The following is a 15,751-nucleotide window of genomic DNA, read 5'->3' on the forward strand; positions in this document are numbered from 1 at the left end:
GGCACTTTAATAAATGGGGTAGTGCAGCAGTTATAGAACCGGACATCTGAAAAAGAGATGTATTCTTATGGTTCAGGTTTATATGCTGAAATATAAAATACACAAACATATTTTATACACCAAGGGAGAATTTCCAGATATATCAGCCTGTAGTTAGTTCTCATTATATTGCAATAACATGGAAAAGTAATTTTCAGTGATGAATTAAGACACTTCAAATCTTCACCATTCTTTTTATTTATTATACAACTAAAATGCCAGAGTTCACAGTTCTTGGCATGCCAGTAGTTTTGCTTCAAGCTGCATTGCATTGGGTTGCCATTTTTCACCAATATCTTTAAAATATGAAAACATGCAAAGTCATTAATTTATATTCCATTATGAATGTCTTTATAAAGTCTATCATTCAATTTAAATAGGTTTGCAATTAGGCAATGCACAAACATAAACATAATTCTAAACCACGATCCAAAAGGAAACACCAAGTGGATACCACTTTCAGTAGGAACAGTGAAATCAAAAACTTTTCTACCCCTTTTTTAGGGTCCTTTCAACGATGCAAGGTTGTAACAAGCAAAAATAGTATTTTTAAAAGCCATAAACTGCTACTGGATTGGATTGGCTGTTGCGAATAATACTGATGTTCTTCAAGCACAAGTTTAAATGCACAGAAAGCCCCTCCTCCTAAGAATATTCTTTTGTGACAGACTTCGGGAGAATTTAGGATTACCAATGTAATTTTTTTACCAATGTATTTTTAAGAAAATGACAAATTAAGTTGCAATTATATATTCAGCAGCACTTTTTAAGATTAAAGAATGAACAGTGGAAAACATTCAGTACCTTTCACCACAGTATCCCCCCACTGAAGAAAAAAAAGTTATCAAATACTTTTAAACAAATTTCTCCAGAAGTTTTGTTTTCCTTTCAAATGCTGCACTATAGATTTTTTCAAAGATTAGTGCATTATTTTATATAAAAGATGGAAATAACACCTTTGCTTGCAGACCCAGCTATGTTTTGCTATTTTATTAACTCGAGATACAAATCAGACATGTCTGTGACATTCAAGTTTTTAAACCATATCCCAATTGCAGGAACTAAAACAAAAATAATTTGCATTTAGACCACACCCATTAACCCATGTCCTAAAACACTTCATAACCAAATTAATAACTTCTTCCAAATGTAGTCACATACATCTGTCAGATGAGATTTGAGCCTTTAAAAGACAGCAAAATCCAAAAGGAATCACAAGTGCGTATTTCGTGCCATGCTAATTCTTGAAAGCAACTCGATTAGCCACTAACAAATCTCAGATACATCAAGTATTTTGAAGTTGATGGAGAGATATCTGAAGCTCATGGCCAAATTTAAATAAATATGGACATTTTCGCCCCAGATTTAAACAAAGCAACATTTGAGAAATAATTATTAAAATACTTCATTTGAAGTGTTGAATATTAAATCTCAAGTACACAGCATCAAATTGCATGGGGAGATGTGCTCTGCTTTAAGGGTCTACCATAGGTTAAAATTTGTTGGACCCCATGCAGTTATAGTTCAAGTGTTAACCTATGCCTAACACAAACCCTTGTGGACAAAGTGAAGTAATTTGCAATAAAAGCTGATAAGTGTGTTCTTTTAATAGATAAATGCCTAATTTCCATACATTTCCCTGTGCAAGATCTATTAGATGCAGTCTCCCGCCCACCAGAAATCTTTTCATTGTCAATGGCGAGATTCCTTGTGGAATTGCCCAAAGTCTTCTGAATTTGGGATCAATGGCATAGAAGCCAAAACTCAACACAAATAAGTTGGCAGGATTGACACTTCCTTAGTAGCTAATTATAAACAGACAATTTGCTAATGTTTTGAGCTGACGTTGGTACAGTAGCTTCCTGGTGAAATTGAAAATATTTCCAAAGAGCTAGAAATATATGACATTTGGAATATCCACTTCTAAAAATAATTTTTCATGACTCCATTTAAGGGAAAAATAAAAATAGTAAATTACTGTTGCAATTCTTTTAATAAACCTACTTAGCTGTATTTTCTTCAAGTATGGTATCAGGTTTTCAATACTTTTGAATAATTATTCCACTAGTTTTAAGGGTTTTTAAAAAATGCTTGGTGTTCCATTTGTTACTTTGGAACCAAACTTATGAACTATCTTTGCTGTCACTTTATATCTGCAATAAATGTTCTGTCATTTCAGAGAAATAGTTAAGATGAATCATATAGCAGTATAAAATGCATACTTTAAGTATGCCAATTCCACCATTCTGTAAGAATTTCTATCTTGCTTACTTTAAATAAAGAAACCATATCTGATGGTGGTATGAACAGCAAGAGAAAATGTAAAATTCTGCTTTCAGCAATAGGTTGCATATCAGTTTATCTGGTGTAAGCAGGTGGGCGAAACTAGTCTAGATATTTACCAGCTTAGGTGATTACTTTGATTATGAACCAGCATTCACAATCAAGTAATGTGGTGCTAAGCCTGAGAACCACCAAACTGAAAATCTATAAGACTATACAGTTCAATTTTAAATTGTGAACCTGTGAAAAAACTGCATTACTTATGAATAGTAACTGGCACTAGGATGTACAGGACTGTGTAAAGTGCATTCCAAAGCACCACTTTACATTGGTTGGTAGGCTTTCAAGTGAACAGTAAATCAGTAGCTTTTAGTGTTGAGAGACTGGTCGTACTGTTCCAGTCATTAAGACCTCCCCAAATATCACCTTCAGCAGATTTTTTTTCAGGAATTAAGAATCTGCTGAAATCTGAAGCTTTGAGGAAAATAAAGAATCACTACACTTGTACTTCAATGTTTAACTTGAGTATTTAGGTAATTGCTTTCTTTACACAAGAGATCCATTGACAAAATTTCAATTTGTCTTTTAGACACTAAACATAAAAGGTGTTTTTTTTTATTCAAGGTCCCACAGTATCACCTCCTTACAAAAGTTTCAACTAATCAATAGCATAAGAGTGCTTAGTTCAGGCTAATTTACAACTTTATACTCTAGAGAGTCAAATATATAAAGATAATACTGCAAAAGAATCTACTACTGTATCGTTAGTACAGTAGACAAATGGGTCATGTGATCACTTGTTATGACTAAATATTATAGTCAAAGCCACATATTTGCTAATCCAGTATTGATTACTTTTCTTATATGCAGTTCTGATTCTACATATATCCCCACCTGAATCAGGTGTATGACTATGTTCCGTTTGTTCTTAAAGAGGGCATCAAATAAAACATGTACATGCTTTTGGAAACAGGCAAATCATCCTGTGGATTCCTGAACACGAACTGAACAAATTTAAACATACATTTGTACCACTTGTAATTCTCTATTATATGGGCCTTGCAGTGGTGCTACTGTCATTACCATTAACCCTGAGCACACAGGCCTAAACTAGCACCAGTACCTATTGATATACTATATCACAGAAAAGGTGCTACATAGTTACATTAACATACGAGGTTCAGTAAGTTTTTGGTATGGTATCAGAGCAGTGAGTGTCTGATACAATAGCATACACTTTCTAACAATTGAAAAACACATCCATATACTTCAAAGCCTTTTATCCACAGTCACCCATGAAAGTGATGACGATTTCTGTTTCTAATAAAAATTTACTTTTTTTGAATGTGCTTCAAAAGTATTTTATGAATTTATAAACAGAGATCGCCAAAAGCATTAAGACTCAAGACTGGACAAAATCCTAACATTAGGTGCCATAGTCAATGAATACATAATGAAATGCTTAATACAGATGCAACTTGAAAACCGTCTCCTCACTTGTAACACTGAAAAAGTCTGTAGCTAGCATTAAAGATGGCTTCTGACAAACACTTTCCACATCATAATTAAAGGTGTAGAATAGTTGGGTGGCAAAGCATAATTGCTCTCCCATAGTTCTTTCGTCCAATGTTTTATGACGACTGCCTGGTCTTCTGCCACTCAACAAATTCATCAAGCAGCACTGGCCCTGAAAAGGAAACAAGTTAAAATTATAATTTTATGGTGGTTGTATTAGAAAAAAGTGCATATTTCTAAATCATGAGAAAGAAACTTACATGCACCATCTTCATCATAGTTGCTCAGGTCTGCAAGCACAGTTCGGCTGAACTCCAATACATTGAACCACTGATCTTTATTCATAACTCTGTATTTTGATTGCTGAAGAGTGTTCACATTCAATTTTGAAAAATCAAAATCAAAAACCCAGATATTTAATTATTGTATTTCCTAAAATTTGTAAATGTAGAGGAAATATTTGAATGCTGACTTTTTAAAAAAAAAATCAATTTACCTCCAAAAATTGATAAAATGCTGAGAACAGTGCCCACGTTCTTCCTAAGAGCAAAGCTAACATTGACTTAGCGGTATCAATATCAAGGCTACGTTGGTCTTTATCCTAAAAGAGAGCACATTGCAGAGTTTTGAGTTGATGACAAAATATTACACAGCAGCTGAAAAAAATGAATGCAAGTGAAAAGTATTTATTGTATCTTACCCTAGCAAAATCAAAGGCATATCTGTAAATTTGTTTGAAAGCTGACAGGTCATTCAGTTGTGAGCGCAAGTAGTCAAATTTGCCCTGCAACCTTTCTGTACAGTCACATCTAGGTTAAAAAGAAATATAGTATTAAGACCCTACCAAGCACAAACCCAAAAATATAATCTAGAAGTTAACATGCAAACATACTGGCATGAAGAAATAGCAGCACCACATCAGAAAACTTATACAAGGTGTAATGGTTGAATACTGAAATGGACTGTCATTCATTTTATTTTAAAACAGTACAATAATTGAGACTCCTTACTGTAATGAGGTCATTCCTTTCAGCCATTCTTCTTTAGTGAAAAATCCCATGTTCTGAGCTTCTAGTTTCCATGCTAATACTAACATTATAATCTGTAGACCAAAGGAAAAACAGTTTGAGAGGCTTTAGCAACATTTTTCAGCACCCATCACAGTCAGATTCAGAGACCACTCACTCACCTCCAAAATTTCCACAGTTTCAGTACTAAGCAATAAAATCCTTAGCTGAAGTTTTCATGAATGAAACCATATGTGTGTGTTAAGGTTCATAAATACTTTTATAAAGCTTAATAATTGGCATTTGCAGATTCATTTGAAGACTACTGTAGCATATTTTTCCGAATGAGACTGAAGGAGTGCACTCAAGTCTGGGTCACAACTTAAAACAAGAATATTTTCTCCAGATACTGAAACCAATTAAATGCCTGATCTATACCAGCTTTTAGACAATTAACTTTCTTAACAAACACAAAAATTGGTTGATTTCAAAACAATATGTTCAATGAAGATGCAGTAATTGGTTAACATGCAGGGTCAGTAATATAGTGCTATGCCTCACTGGGCTCAGGCACTGGAATCAAGCTCTACCATTCCCTGAAACATAAAAGTTAAAAATTGTTTCGAAAAAAGGGTGCAGAATTCCCCATTCACCTGTCGTTTAGACCTAGTTGGCAGAAAACACAAGCCAGGCTTCCGTATTTAACAAGAATAAGTATGTTATGCAGGGTAAATACCCACTGGAAGTTTTAATTTCCTGGGCAATTTCACTGAGATAGCCGAACTAGGGATTACAAATAGTTCCAACATGAACCTCCTGCCTGCACTGCTCCAGCAATTCTCTGTCCAGAATATCTGGACCATTACTTCTTTGTGCAAATATTTTCTCACATCACCATGATTAACTGCAAAACTGATAAGGATTTACTGCAACTACTTTAGAAAATTACAGCTCCCTCTAAAGGATAGCTCCTTCCCTGCAGTTTTGTGCACAAGCACAGCATTAGACATTGAGTTATGTTTGTCTCAATGGGAGTATAAAAGCAGAGTAGACAGCTGCCTAAAATTGTAAAACTAAATAATGGGTGTAAGAATGGATTTCCACTTCTGCTGTTACTTAATGTGAATTATTCAAAAGTAGACAAGATACAGGATTTTGCACTGAACATAGGGTCAAAACAACAATTGGTGAGAAATACACATCTTTAATTTGGGTAGAACTGATTCAACAAATATTACTATGATGTATTAAAAAAGATGAATTGTTAACATTATCACATGTATCCTGTAACAGAAGTCAGTCATATGTACAGAGCCTTTAATCTGGTAAAACATACTAAAGAGTTTAAGAAGAACATTTTCTGAGGAGATATGAGGGCAGGTGACCAAAGACTCAGTTAAATTAGGAGAGTCTTTAAATAAAGGAGCAGGCAGAGGCATTTTGACAGGAAATTGTAGAACTCTGGGTCTTGGCAGCTGAAGACTTGATTAAATTATTGATTCAAAAACAGCAAGAACATGAGCACAATATAGCAAATGAACTTTTGTAATTTTCTTGATGTTCAAAGCTTTATTTCTCCAAATCTTTATTGTTTCCTGTTTATTCATGCCAGACATGTTTTCAAATATTTGGCAGGACATTCTATTCCTAAATTTCATATTTCTTATTCTATGTGCTGTGGAGAGCAAAATATATCCAAAGAATTGGGAAATAATGTTTTTGATTAATTAAAACTAAAATACAATAAGGTATAATATGTGCACATGAAATGCAGATTCTAAATGTTTTCTTCTTCAGTATTATGGGAACCTATATTCACAAACTTTGTGAATGCATAGTTTTGCTAAATCTTCAACCAGATTTCCTTAGACTGACAGCCAGCAGATGAGTGCCTACTGACACGTTTTATTTTAACATTTATCAGTAAGATAGAAGTTGGGTAGCCAGTAACAAGCCATGTTCTACCATAAGGTAACTGCTGATTCCTCTCTTTTGCAAATACTACAAAGTAACCCGTTCAGGTTTTCAAAACTTTAATAGCTCTTACAAAATCAATATATTTAAATTTGGATTGTACTAAGCAAGAAATTGCAATTTAAAAAAGATAGAAATTCATCTTAGAAAATGGTAGCACATCTATAAACAAAATGGCAAAGACATTCAAACTTTCTCCTGCCAAGAGAAAAATCTCTTGACTGTAACAAAAGTTAAAACTATTTACTATAGGCCAGAACCTAAGCACAGTGAAAGTAATTTTACTTCGCAATGTTAACAATAGATGATCACTTCAGTTATTATAAAAAGAACTAAAAACTTACATTTTCAGGCTCCACGCCTATATCTTCACAAAACTTTTCCATTCCTTCAGGACCAACAACTTCATCGGCTCCTTAAAGACAGAATGGAAATAAAATCCTGTATTCCATCCAAATTCCTCAGTACTAAAGTCCTGACTGAAGCTCAATTAATCTTTAACTCACGTGCATTAATCAAAATGGAAGAGGAGCTCTGTAAAGTAGTAATTAATGCATGTAGAAAGAAATCAAACCAGAACATGAATATAATTTGCTGGCTAAGGTTAGCCATCTGTACAGTGGTTAACCTGATTAAAATGGAACAATTTCACATGTAACTTTAATAAATTAACACTTTGAAAAAATTGGCATTTACATTTCAAATTTAAGTGAAATAACAGGTTTGTACTGTTCTTTACCCTTTCCGGTTTCATAAAATGCCAAACATCTTAAATCCCCAGGGTTTGTAAAATAAATGTTAGGTGAATCTAAAAAAAACCAACAGATGAAACGATTGTGGTGCTGAACAATAACAATAATATTTTAACCTGCTGCCAGCAATTATGCAGGGCACCCAAAAAAACCCAAGACCCCAAAATATCCAGTGAAGCTGCATTTATGCCATGTGATCCACACAATCATTTGTTGCAAGGCCAGAGGTCCCAGTAAGCTCCACACAGCTCAATTTTCATGATCATAAGATAACCAATTCCAAAAGTATTTCAGTCATTCTATTGTGGTCATACTGCTAAATCATATGTACGAATCAATACTGCAAGAATGTCTAAAAGCTTTAAGATTATTAATGTAGCATACCTCAGCCATTTTAAAACAAATTTTATAACAAACTTAATGAATAATCATTGTTCTAGGTGTTTCCACTTTGAAATAACATAACAGACAGATTTACATAATGTTTTGGCATACATCCACAATGTTTTGTGGATACTCTAGCATTACCAGCTAAATATGGAGGCCAAGGGGGAAAAGGTGATCTAGTTGTGGTCTGTGGGATGAAGCATACCTCCATGAAACAGAATGGACACAGTCCAGGCTCATTAGACTCACTGGGAGGAATCCACAGCTGAGGAAAAGGAAAGACATACTAGATTTTGGTTATCAAAAGGTTACATCAGAATAGTAAGGCAGAGCTGGAAAACTAGGAGATTGGAATGAAATCCTTACTGGAAGATGTGTTAGAAAGTGTAGTCAAGCCGAGTGACAGAGCCCTTAGGCATTAGTGATTACTGTTTATCTGTCTTTATGTGAAAGAAGGGAAGTGAAGGAGTGAGGGCAGACCTTGTGAAGGAGAGAGAGAAAACAGAAGGTGGAAATGAGAAGTAAAGCTGATTAAACTTCCTAGTTCAGGATACAAGCAGAAAATTGCAATCATCAATGTACTACAAAAAGAGATAGGCAGAGGTGGGAGATTATATACGTGGCTGGCTCATTTAAGGAAACAGAAATCTCAGCCCACCTCAATCTAACATATCTGCAGCTGAAGAAAAAGCCATTTAATGTCTTTTTCCATCCTGACTAACGCTGCACTCAAGCTTACATCCTCCAAGAGATACACTTCCTAAACTATTTACTGTCTCTTTTGATCGAAATCAAACACCTAAATCTACAGCTTGAAGCCTTTCAACACAGTTTAATAATTCACTGACTTCATGTTCCACCTTCAAACTTGTTTATTTTCTGAATCCAGAAGATTCATGTGACTACTTCTGGGATGAAAGGCTTATCTTATGACAAGTTTGAACAAGTTGAACTTTTACTCTTGATGATTTTGCAGAATTACATGATCCTATTGAAACACGGAAGATCCTGTGGGAATTAATATGGAGGATTTCAACATAACAGACCAAAACCAGGAGATAGTTTAAGAATAAGGTAACTCAGGTCTTCAGACTGAGAGAAGAACTTTTCCTGAAATTCAACAGTCCACAGAATTTTCTTCCCCAGAAATCAAAGGTTAAGTAACTGAATTTAAACAAGGCAGGTTAGGCAGATTTTTAACAGACAATTGAAGCAAAGGTTAAGTGGATGGGCATGACCATGAAGTGGAGACGACAACCAGAATGAGCGATAATCTTATTGAGTGGCACAGTTAAATCAAAAAGGACAAAAAGCCTGCTTCTGCTTCCAAGTCTGATGTTTCCATTTCATTTTGCATGAAAACTCTGTTGCTTAAGGACTTCAAGACAAAACTTGTAATTTTCTGTAGAGGGCAACTGTAATGGATGGATATTAATTACAGTACATGCAATGATTCAGAGATATCCTTTACCAAAGGGGATAATCCACTGCAAATTTTACTTGGAATTTGGTGAATGGCCATAGATCCAAAATACGAACACTGCTGCCCCCTTTACATTTTAGTGGACCTGAGTATTTCTACTTCTTGTTTTTATCATAGATTTTATTCCATTGTTTTATTAAATGGTTAAATATCAATGGAAAAGGAGTTTCTGCAGATCACCAGTATAAATGGCCATTCCACTAATTACCAGAACTCAAACAATCAGAGTAAAGCTGTGAAAACCAAGCATCTTCACCAGCTTCACAAGCACAAAATATGTCGAGTAAAACATGTTGAAGTACCAGTATTCATTATATACCTAGTATAAAACTGAAAGTTTCACAGAAAATTAAAATACCAAAAACTACACCACAGACTAACCAGAGACTAATCAATCACTTTAAATATAACTTTGTAGAAACTGCATTCATACACCTTTATGAAACATGCAGTTGAGTGAAATTTTAGCTTCTGACTTAAGGGCTCAAGATGATTATACATAAAGAACATTAGTAGCTCTAAAGCTACTAATCTATGAACCATTCAGCACTAAGCAGGCATGACATGGAACCAGACCATAAAAATTAGCTATTATGCCCAATTTATAATTATTTCCAGATTTGCTGGACTCTTAACAGGCTTGGTTGTTAAGTGGTTTCTTAGACAGTTGAGGCAAGGTAGCAGTATTGCAAAAGATGAATCCAGATTTCTGCTGGTAAGACTTAAATGAATTCTGAGAGAAATTAAATGTATTTTTATAATTAAACAGTAATATGAAGAACATACCTTCCACGCAGAAAATCAAATCTTAGATATTGATACAAAATATACTCAAATAACTTGGCAGGAATATTAAACACAATAGTAACAGAAATGATCACAAGCAGCTAATTCAAAATAAGTTACGGTGTGTCAAGATTGCAGAAATATATTTTAAAATCCACACAGTAATGCTGGTTTCTACTTTTCCCCCACACATCAAACCAACATATTAATGACAAAGAAAAAGTCCTGCTAAAGTTAATACTCAGAAATAATAGACATAAATATGGATCATCCAACCTTTCAATGCTGTGCTGAGCCAAAACAGTTAATTTATGATGCAGCAAAAGAAAGTGGGAAACAAAGTTTTATTCTTGTGAAGCTGTGGCTCAGTTGCATGGGGAGACTGCACAGAATAATTCTTATTTAAGCTATCCAAAGTACAAAAGAATTACACAGGATAGACATCTCAACTGGAAAAGAAATTGTCATGAATATGCTGCAACGAGGTAAACACAAGAATTTCATGCTCCCATGTTATTTTAAATCGACAATAATTTGTACTCTAACACCAATCTACGTAATTCATGGCAGTAACAGATGGCACAAGAAGCAGTTGCACTTTAAAGGAATGTCGTGTGTCCATATACATATATTAGTTAATTTGAATAGTCGTGGCCCAGCACTAATTCACAACTGAATTTGAAGGTGTACAATTCATTAGTTCTCCCTACCAAAGTTGGAATATTTAATACATTGGAAGGGAGGTGTGAAAACAAGTTATTTTCTAACAGGGAGGGGGAGAATTTTCAGAGCGAGAGCCATTTATTGACCGTACCAGCACATTTCCTGACATTATTTATACTGTCACCAGCAGAAACCTGATGATATCAGGTTGCTGGCTCATCTTTGGCTGCAGTCCATGCATAGCCCAGAGAGGGAAAGAAAAAAGATGCACCCCTTAAAATCAAAAAAAAAATTCCCTCCAAAAATGTTGTTAGATATCTTTTGAGTACTCACCGAAGTGTTAAGTAAAGACAAAATTTGTGGTGCCATGTTCAATGACATTTTCTTATAAAAGTGCAATGTGATTTTGTCCAAAACCTGTCACAAATGAGAAGCTTTAAATAACCCTTTTCACAGAAAAAAGTAGAATAATTCAGAAAGTTCTCTACATATGGGAAAATATTAATTTGAGCTGCTAAAGCTGTATATTTCTTTTGGCTAATAGGCACTTACCATTCATCTCGCTCAATTATATTCTTCTGTTTTGTTCTTGATCGGGTTGGGTGATGGGGTGCTGCAATAGCAGGAGGGGTTGCCAATATATTTTGTATAAATACCGGTCAAAAGCTTGAGACAGTATGAATGAGAATAAACATTCTTTTCTCAAAAGCTGGCAAAGCCATGAAATGCAACAGACTCTGGGCAGAAATGCTGCATTGCAATAATACAATTTATTCATTTCTCATTGCCCCTACTGACTTCAGAACAATGTATTCTCTGCAATTCATAAGCAAAGCTGCAGCAAAGAAATAGAACTGCTTTATGTGTATTTGCTTGCCCATATATTAAAAGCTCTCAAAATACTCTGAAACAACAACAGATGGTATATTTTAAGAACTTATGATAACTTGATGAAGCCAATTAAAATACAAAGCTCTTACCTGCATATTCATAAAACCAAGCGAGGCACTTTTTGCTTGAAAAACTGTCATCACTTATTAATCTAGATGCCGTCTGCACTCTACAGAAACTTAAAAAGATAAAACCTGATTAGGGAGCCATTTTAAAAAAAACTGATCTTAACTTTGGTCCTAGTCTTCTGGGTTTCTGATAAAATCTATACCTTTTCATTATGTTTTGTCTTAATATTTATAATAATATCGAGGAATGAAATGTTAGGAATAATAAAATACTTAGCAGCAGTTACATACCAAGCTGTCCGAGGGAGTGCTAATGATTCAGTGGTTAGCACTGCTGCCTCACAACACCAGGGATCCAGATTCGATTCCAGTTTCAGGCAACTGTCTGCGTGAGTTTGCACATTTTCCCAGTGTCTGCTTGGGTTTCCTCCAGGTGGTCTGGTTTCCTCCCACAGTCCAAAGATGTGCAGGTTAGGTGAATTGGCTTGCCAAATTCCCCATTGTGTTCAGGGACGTGTAAGTTAGGTGCATTGGTAAGGGGTAAATATAGGGCAGGAGAATGGGTCTGGGTGGGTTACTCTTCAGAGAGTCAGTGTGGAGTTGTTGGGCCGAAGGGCCTGTTTCCACACTGTGGGGATTCTATTCTATGAACTTGTTTTCATAATTGAATGTACACTAGTATCATGGAGATTACAATCAATGCTGATTAAAAATAAATATTTTGTCCAATCAAAACTATACCATAGTTCCACTTTACATGTCAGTGTGAGCCTCAAATGAATATAATGAAATGCTAGCAATTTATTCAAATCTTTTTAAAAAAGCAAAATATTACGAATGAATAACTGTAGACTCAAAATTATCCATGTATTCAAATCTACTTAAAAAGCAAGTAGTAGCAAAAACACAATTGTAGACCCAAAATTATCCATGGCAGCAGGGATACATTTGAAAAGAACAAACATTTTTCTAGGCTTACAAGCTTTAGTGTCAACACTTCAAATTAAGAGCTTGAAAATGCTTACATTGATTACAAAGTGAAATTTCTTCTAATTTAGTCATAGGTATATTTTTAAAGACATTATTTAAATGCACTTAATTTTCACTGAAGTTGCAAATAACCCTTTCAGTAAAAGGCTAATTTTTAAACCCATTTGAATGAGCAAAATATTGGAAAGCATTAGTGATTAAACTGAAGGGGGAAATCATGTCAAATCTAAAATGGTACCCACCTGCTTATTCTACATTTTTTCATGCTGGCGTCTTCTGACCCTGAAGATTTTCTCTTCTTCTTAACAGGCATCTTGTGAGCACACCAAAAGACAGAACAGGTGCACTGAGAGGAGCTATCTGCAACAGTTTACAGCTTAGTCAGGTACAAACTTACTACATCCTCTCATTCCATACACTATTTAGGTACATAGGAATAGAAGCTGCCCATTTATGTTCTGTTATTTAATAAGATAATGACTGACCTAACTCCACAAACTTAATATCTTTGATAGCGAATGACAGCTTTATTAAACAAAATCTAACTATTAATGCTGTTTGTGCAAGAGAAAGTTCTAGATGTGCGTCACTGGTTTTAATTTCAAATCCAGTGTCTCCTAATTTCATTTCTGGAAGACATGGCAAGACAATACACTCTAGATATCCTTCTCTCCCCAACAGCAGAATATAGTATTTGCACCGTAATTTGAGTATATTCTCTTTATTTTACTTGAACCTTGGATCCAGGCATCACTTCGGTAAACCTATGTAACACCCCTTCCTAAGTAAACATATTCACAGTACTTCAGCTGAGTTCTAACAGGGCTTTATGCGGCTGCAGCATGCCTTCAAACTTTGTATTCTATTCAGAGATATAAAAGCTGGCATTTCATCAGACAGTTATTCTAACGATGATACTTCAGTGTTACATTGCAGGGTGGGGCCGAGATGCATAATGAAGTCTCCTACATTTTACGATTTAGAAATCCTGCTGTTCAATCATGCTCAAGTCCAAAATTCATGATCCCACATTTGCCTTAATCAAAATATATTTGCCAGTTTTGCCCATTCACTTATCAGTAAATTTATCTTTAAAGTAACCTCAAAATTCACAGTGCAGTCTTTTCTACAATGGGAAACCAAACAGTTTTGATGACTGCTTTGGGACACTTCCATTCTGTCTGTATGTGTGACAAGCAATTGAAGGCTTTTGTTATTTAAATTTTCAAACAGACTTTTCCCCCCACTTTGCATTCACTGGTCCTTTCCAAATCTCTTGCTCTGCATAAACTACTCTGCCCAATTCACAGCTACTGTCTTGACCTTGTGATCTTGCTCGTCCCTTTGTGTGACCTATAGATAAAGCTAATCATGTCTTTGCATCCTTCACTATCTACATGTCATCTGAATCCATTAGAGAGAGAGCAGAGAGAGAGAGAGCAGAGAGCAGAGAGAGCAGAGAGAGCAGAGAGAGCAGAGAGAGCAGAGAGAGCAGAGAGAGCAGAGAGAGCGAGAGAGAGCGAGAGAGAGCAGAGAGAGGGAGAGAGGGGGATTATATAATCACCAAACATCCTACCACTCCCTTACGGCATCTCATAGGGATTGTTCTCTGCCTAGTCATCCCAACATCCCTTTCCTTCCCTACAACCTCTTTCGTGCAAGTGTAGAAGATGTAACACCTGCACTGCCATCTGCTCACTTCTCTCAGTCCAAGACCTGAAACACACTTCCTAGTGATTTCCTTGTACTCCTTTCAACCTAGGATGCTGTATTCATTGCCAGCAACATGTTCTACACTGGGAAACCACATGCGGCTTTGAGAACGGTTATACAGAATACTGCTTGCAAACATGACCCAGAGCATTTTGTAGTTTGACATTTTAACTCTCCATCTGACATCCACAGAGACATTTCTGCCATGGTCTGCTGTGGTGTGCTGGCAAAGCTTATCAGAAGCTTGACGAATAGCACTTTATTTGATTCAGCAACTACAGCATTCTGAATTGACACAGAGTTCAACAAGTTTCAACCTCGACCTTTGCATCCACCTAGTTGTGTTTTATTCTCGTTCACCCCAAGTGTTTTGCTGGTTTGTTTTGTTCCTTTCTCTACCTCTTCATGTGGCAAGTCCATAAGACTTAGAGCAGAAATATGCTATTTAGCCCAACAAGTCTGGTCAATCATTCAATGAGATCATGGCAGATCTAGTAATCCTCAACTCCACTTCCCGGCCTTGATTCCCATACTGATTAAAAATCTCTCTCAGCCGTGAATATACTTAACCCATCCCCAACAGCCCTCTGCAGTAAAGAATTTCACAACCCTCAAGAATTCTGTTGTCAGCGGCTTCTTAAACATGGTAAAAACAATCACTGCAGATACTGGAAACCAGATTTTGGATTAGTGAGCTACAAAACTTCACAAACCTTGGATTAGTGGTGCTGGAAGAGCACAGCAGTTCAGGCAGCACCCGAGGAGCAGCAAAATCGACGTTTCGGGCAAAAGCCCTTCATCAGGAATAAAGGCAGAGAGCCTGAAGCGTGGAGAGATAAGCTAGAGGAAGGTGGGAGGGGGGAGAAAGTAGCATGAAGTGTGGGAGGGGATCAAGGTGATAGGTCAGGGAGGAGGGTGGAGTGGATAGGTGGAAAAGAAGATAGGCAGGTAGCACAAGTCATGGGGACAGCGCTGAGCTGGAAGTTTGGAACTAGGATGAGGTGGGGGAAGGGGAAATGAGGAAACTGTTGAAGTCCACATTGATGCCCTGGGGTTGAAGTGTTCCGAGGCGGAAGATGAGGCGTTCTTCCTCCAGGCGTCTGGTGGTGAGGGAGCGGCGGTGAAGGAGGCCCAGGACCTCCATGTCCTCGGCAGAGTGGGAGGGGGGAGTTGAAATGTTGGGCCACAGGGGGTTTGGTT

The 15,751-nt window shown here is 36.2% G+C and overlaps 1 protein-coding gene across 6 annotated transcripts in view; it reads right to left on the reverse strand.

The window, feature by feature from the left end:
• Positions 1–219: 219 nt before the first annotated feature.
• Positions 220–15,751, reverse strand: part of dcun1d5 (DCN1, defective in cullin neddylation 1, domain containing 5 (S. cerevisiae)) — a 23,776-nt gene continuing 8,244 nt past the window's right edge. For 2 of the 6 annotated variants that reach the window (XM_043691798.1, XM_043691799.1), the window contains exons 4-11: positions 13,081–13,198; positions 11,870–11,958; positions 7,163–7,233; positions 4,848–4,939; positions 4,538–4,646; positions 4,334–4,438; positions 4,098–4,200; positions 220–4,009 (exon numbers count right to left, since the gene is read on the reverse strand). In XM_043691798.1, the coding sequence (XP_043547733.1) occupies positions 3,954–4,009; positions 4,098–4,200; positions 4,334–4,438; positions 4,538–4,646; positions 4,848–4,939; positions 7,163–7,233; positions 11,870–11,958; positions 13,081–13,151 (696 nt within the window). In that variant the 5' untranslated portion in view covers positions 13,152–13,198 and the 3' untranslated portion in view covers positions 220–3,953. The remainder of the gene's footprint in view (positions 4,010–4,097; positions 4,201–4,333; positions 4,439–4,537; positions 4,647–4,847; positions 4,940–7,162; positions 7,234–11,869; positions 11,959–13,080; positions 13,199–15,751) is intronic. The other 4 variants (XM_043691804.1, XM_043691803.1, XM_043691802.1 and 1 more) reach the window with 4 other exon arrangements.

This window comes from Chiloscyllium plagiosum, chromosome 6 (assembly GCF_004010195.1).
Source record: "Chiloscyllium plagiosum isolate BGI_BamShark_2017 chromosome 6, ASM401019v2, whole genome shotgun sequence".
NCBI lineage: Eukaryota > Metazoa > Chordata > Chondrichthyes > Orectolobiformes > Hemiscylliidae > Chiloscyllium > Chiloscyllium plagiosum.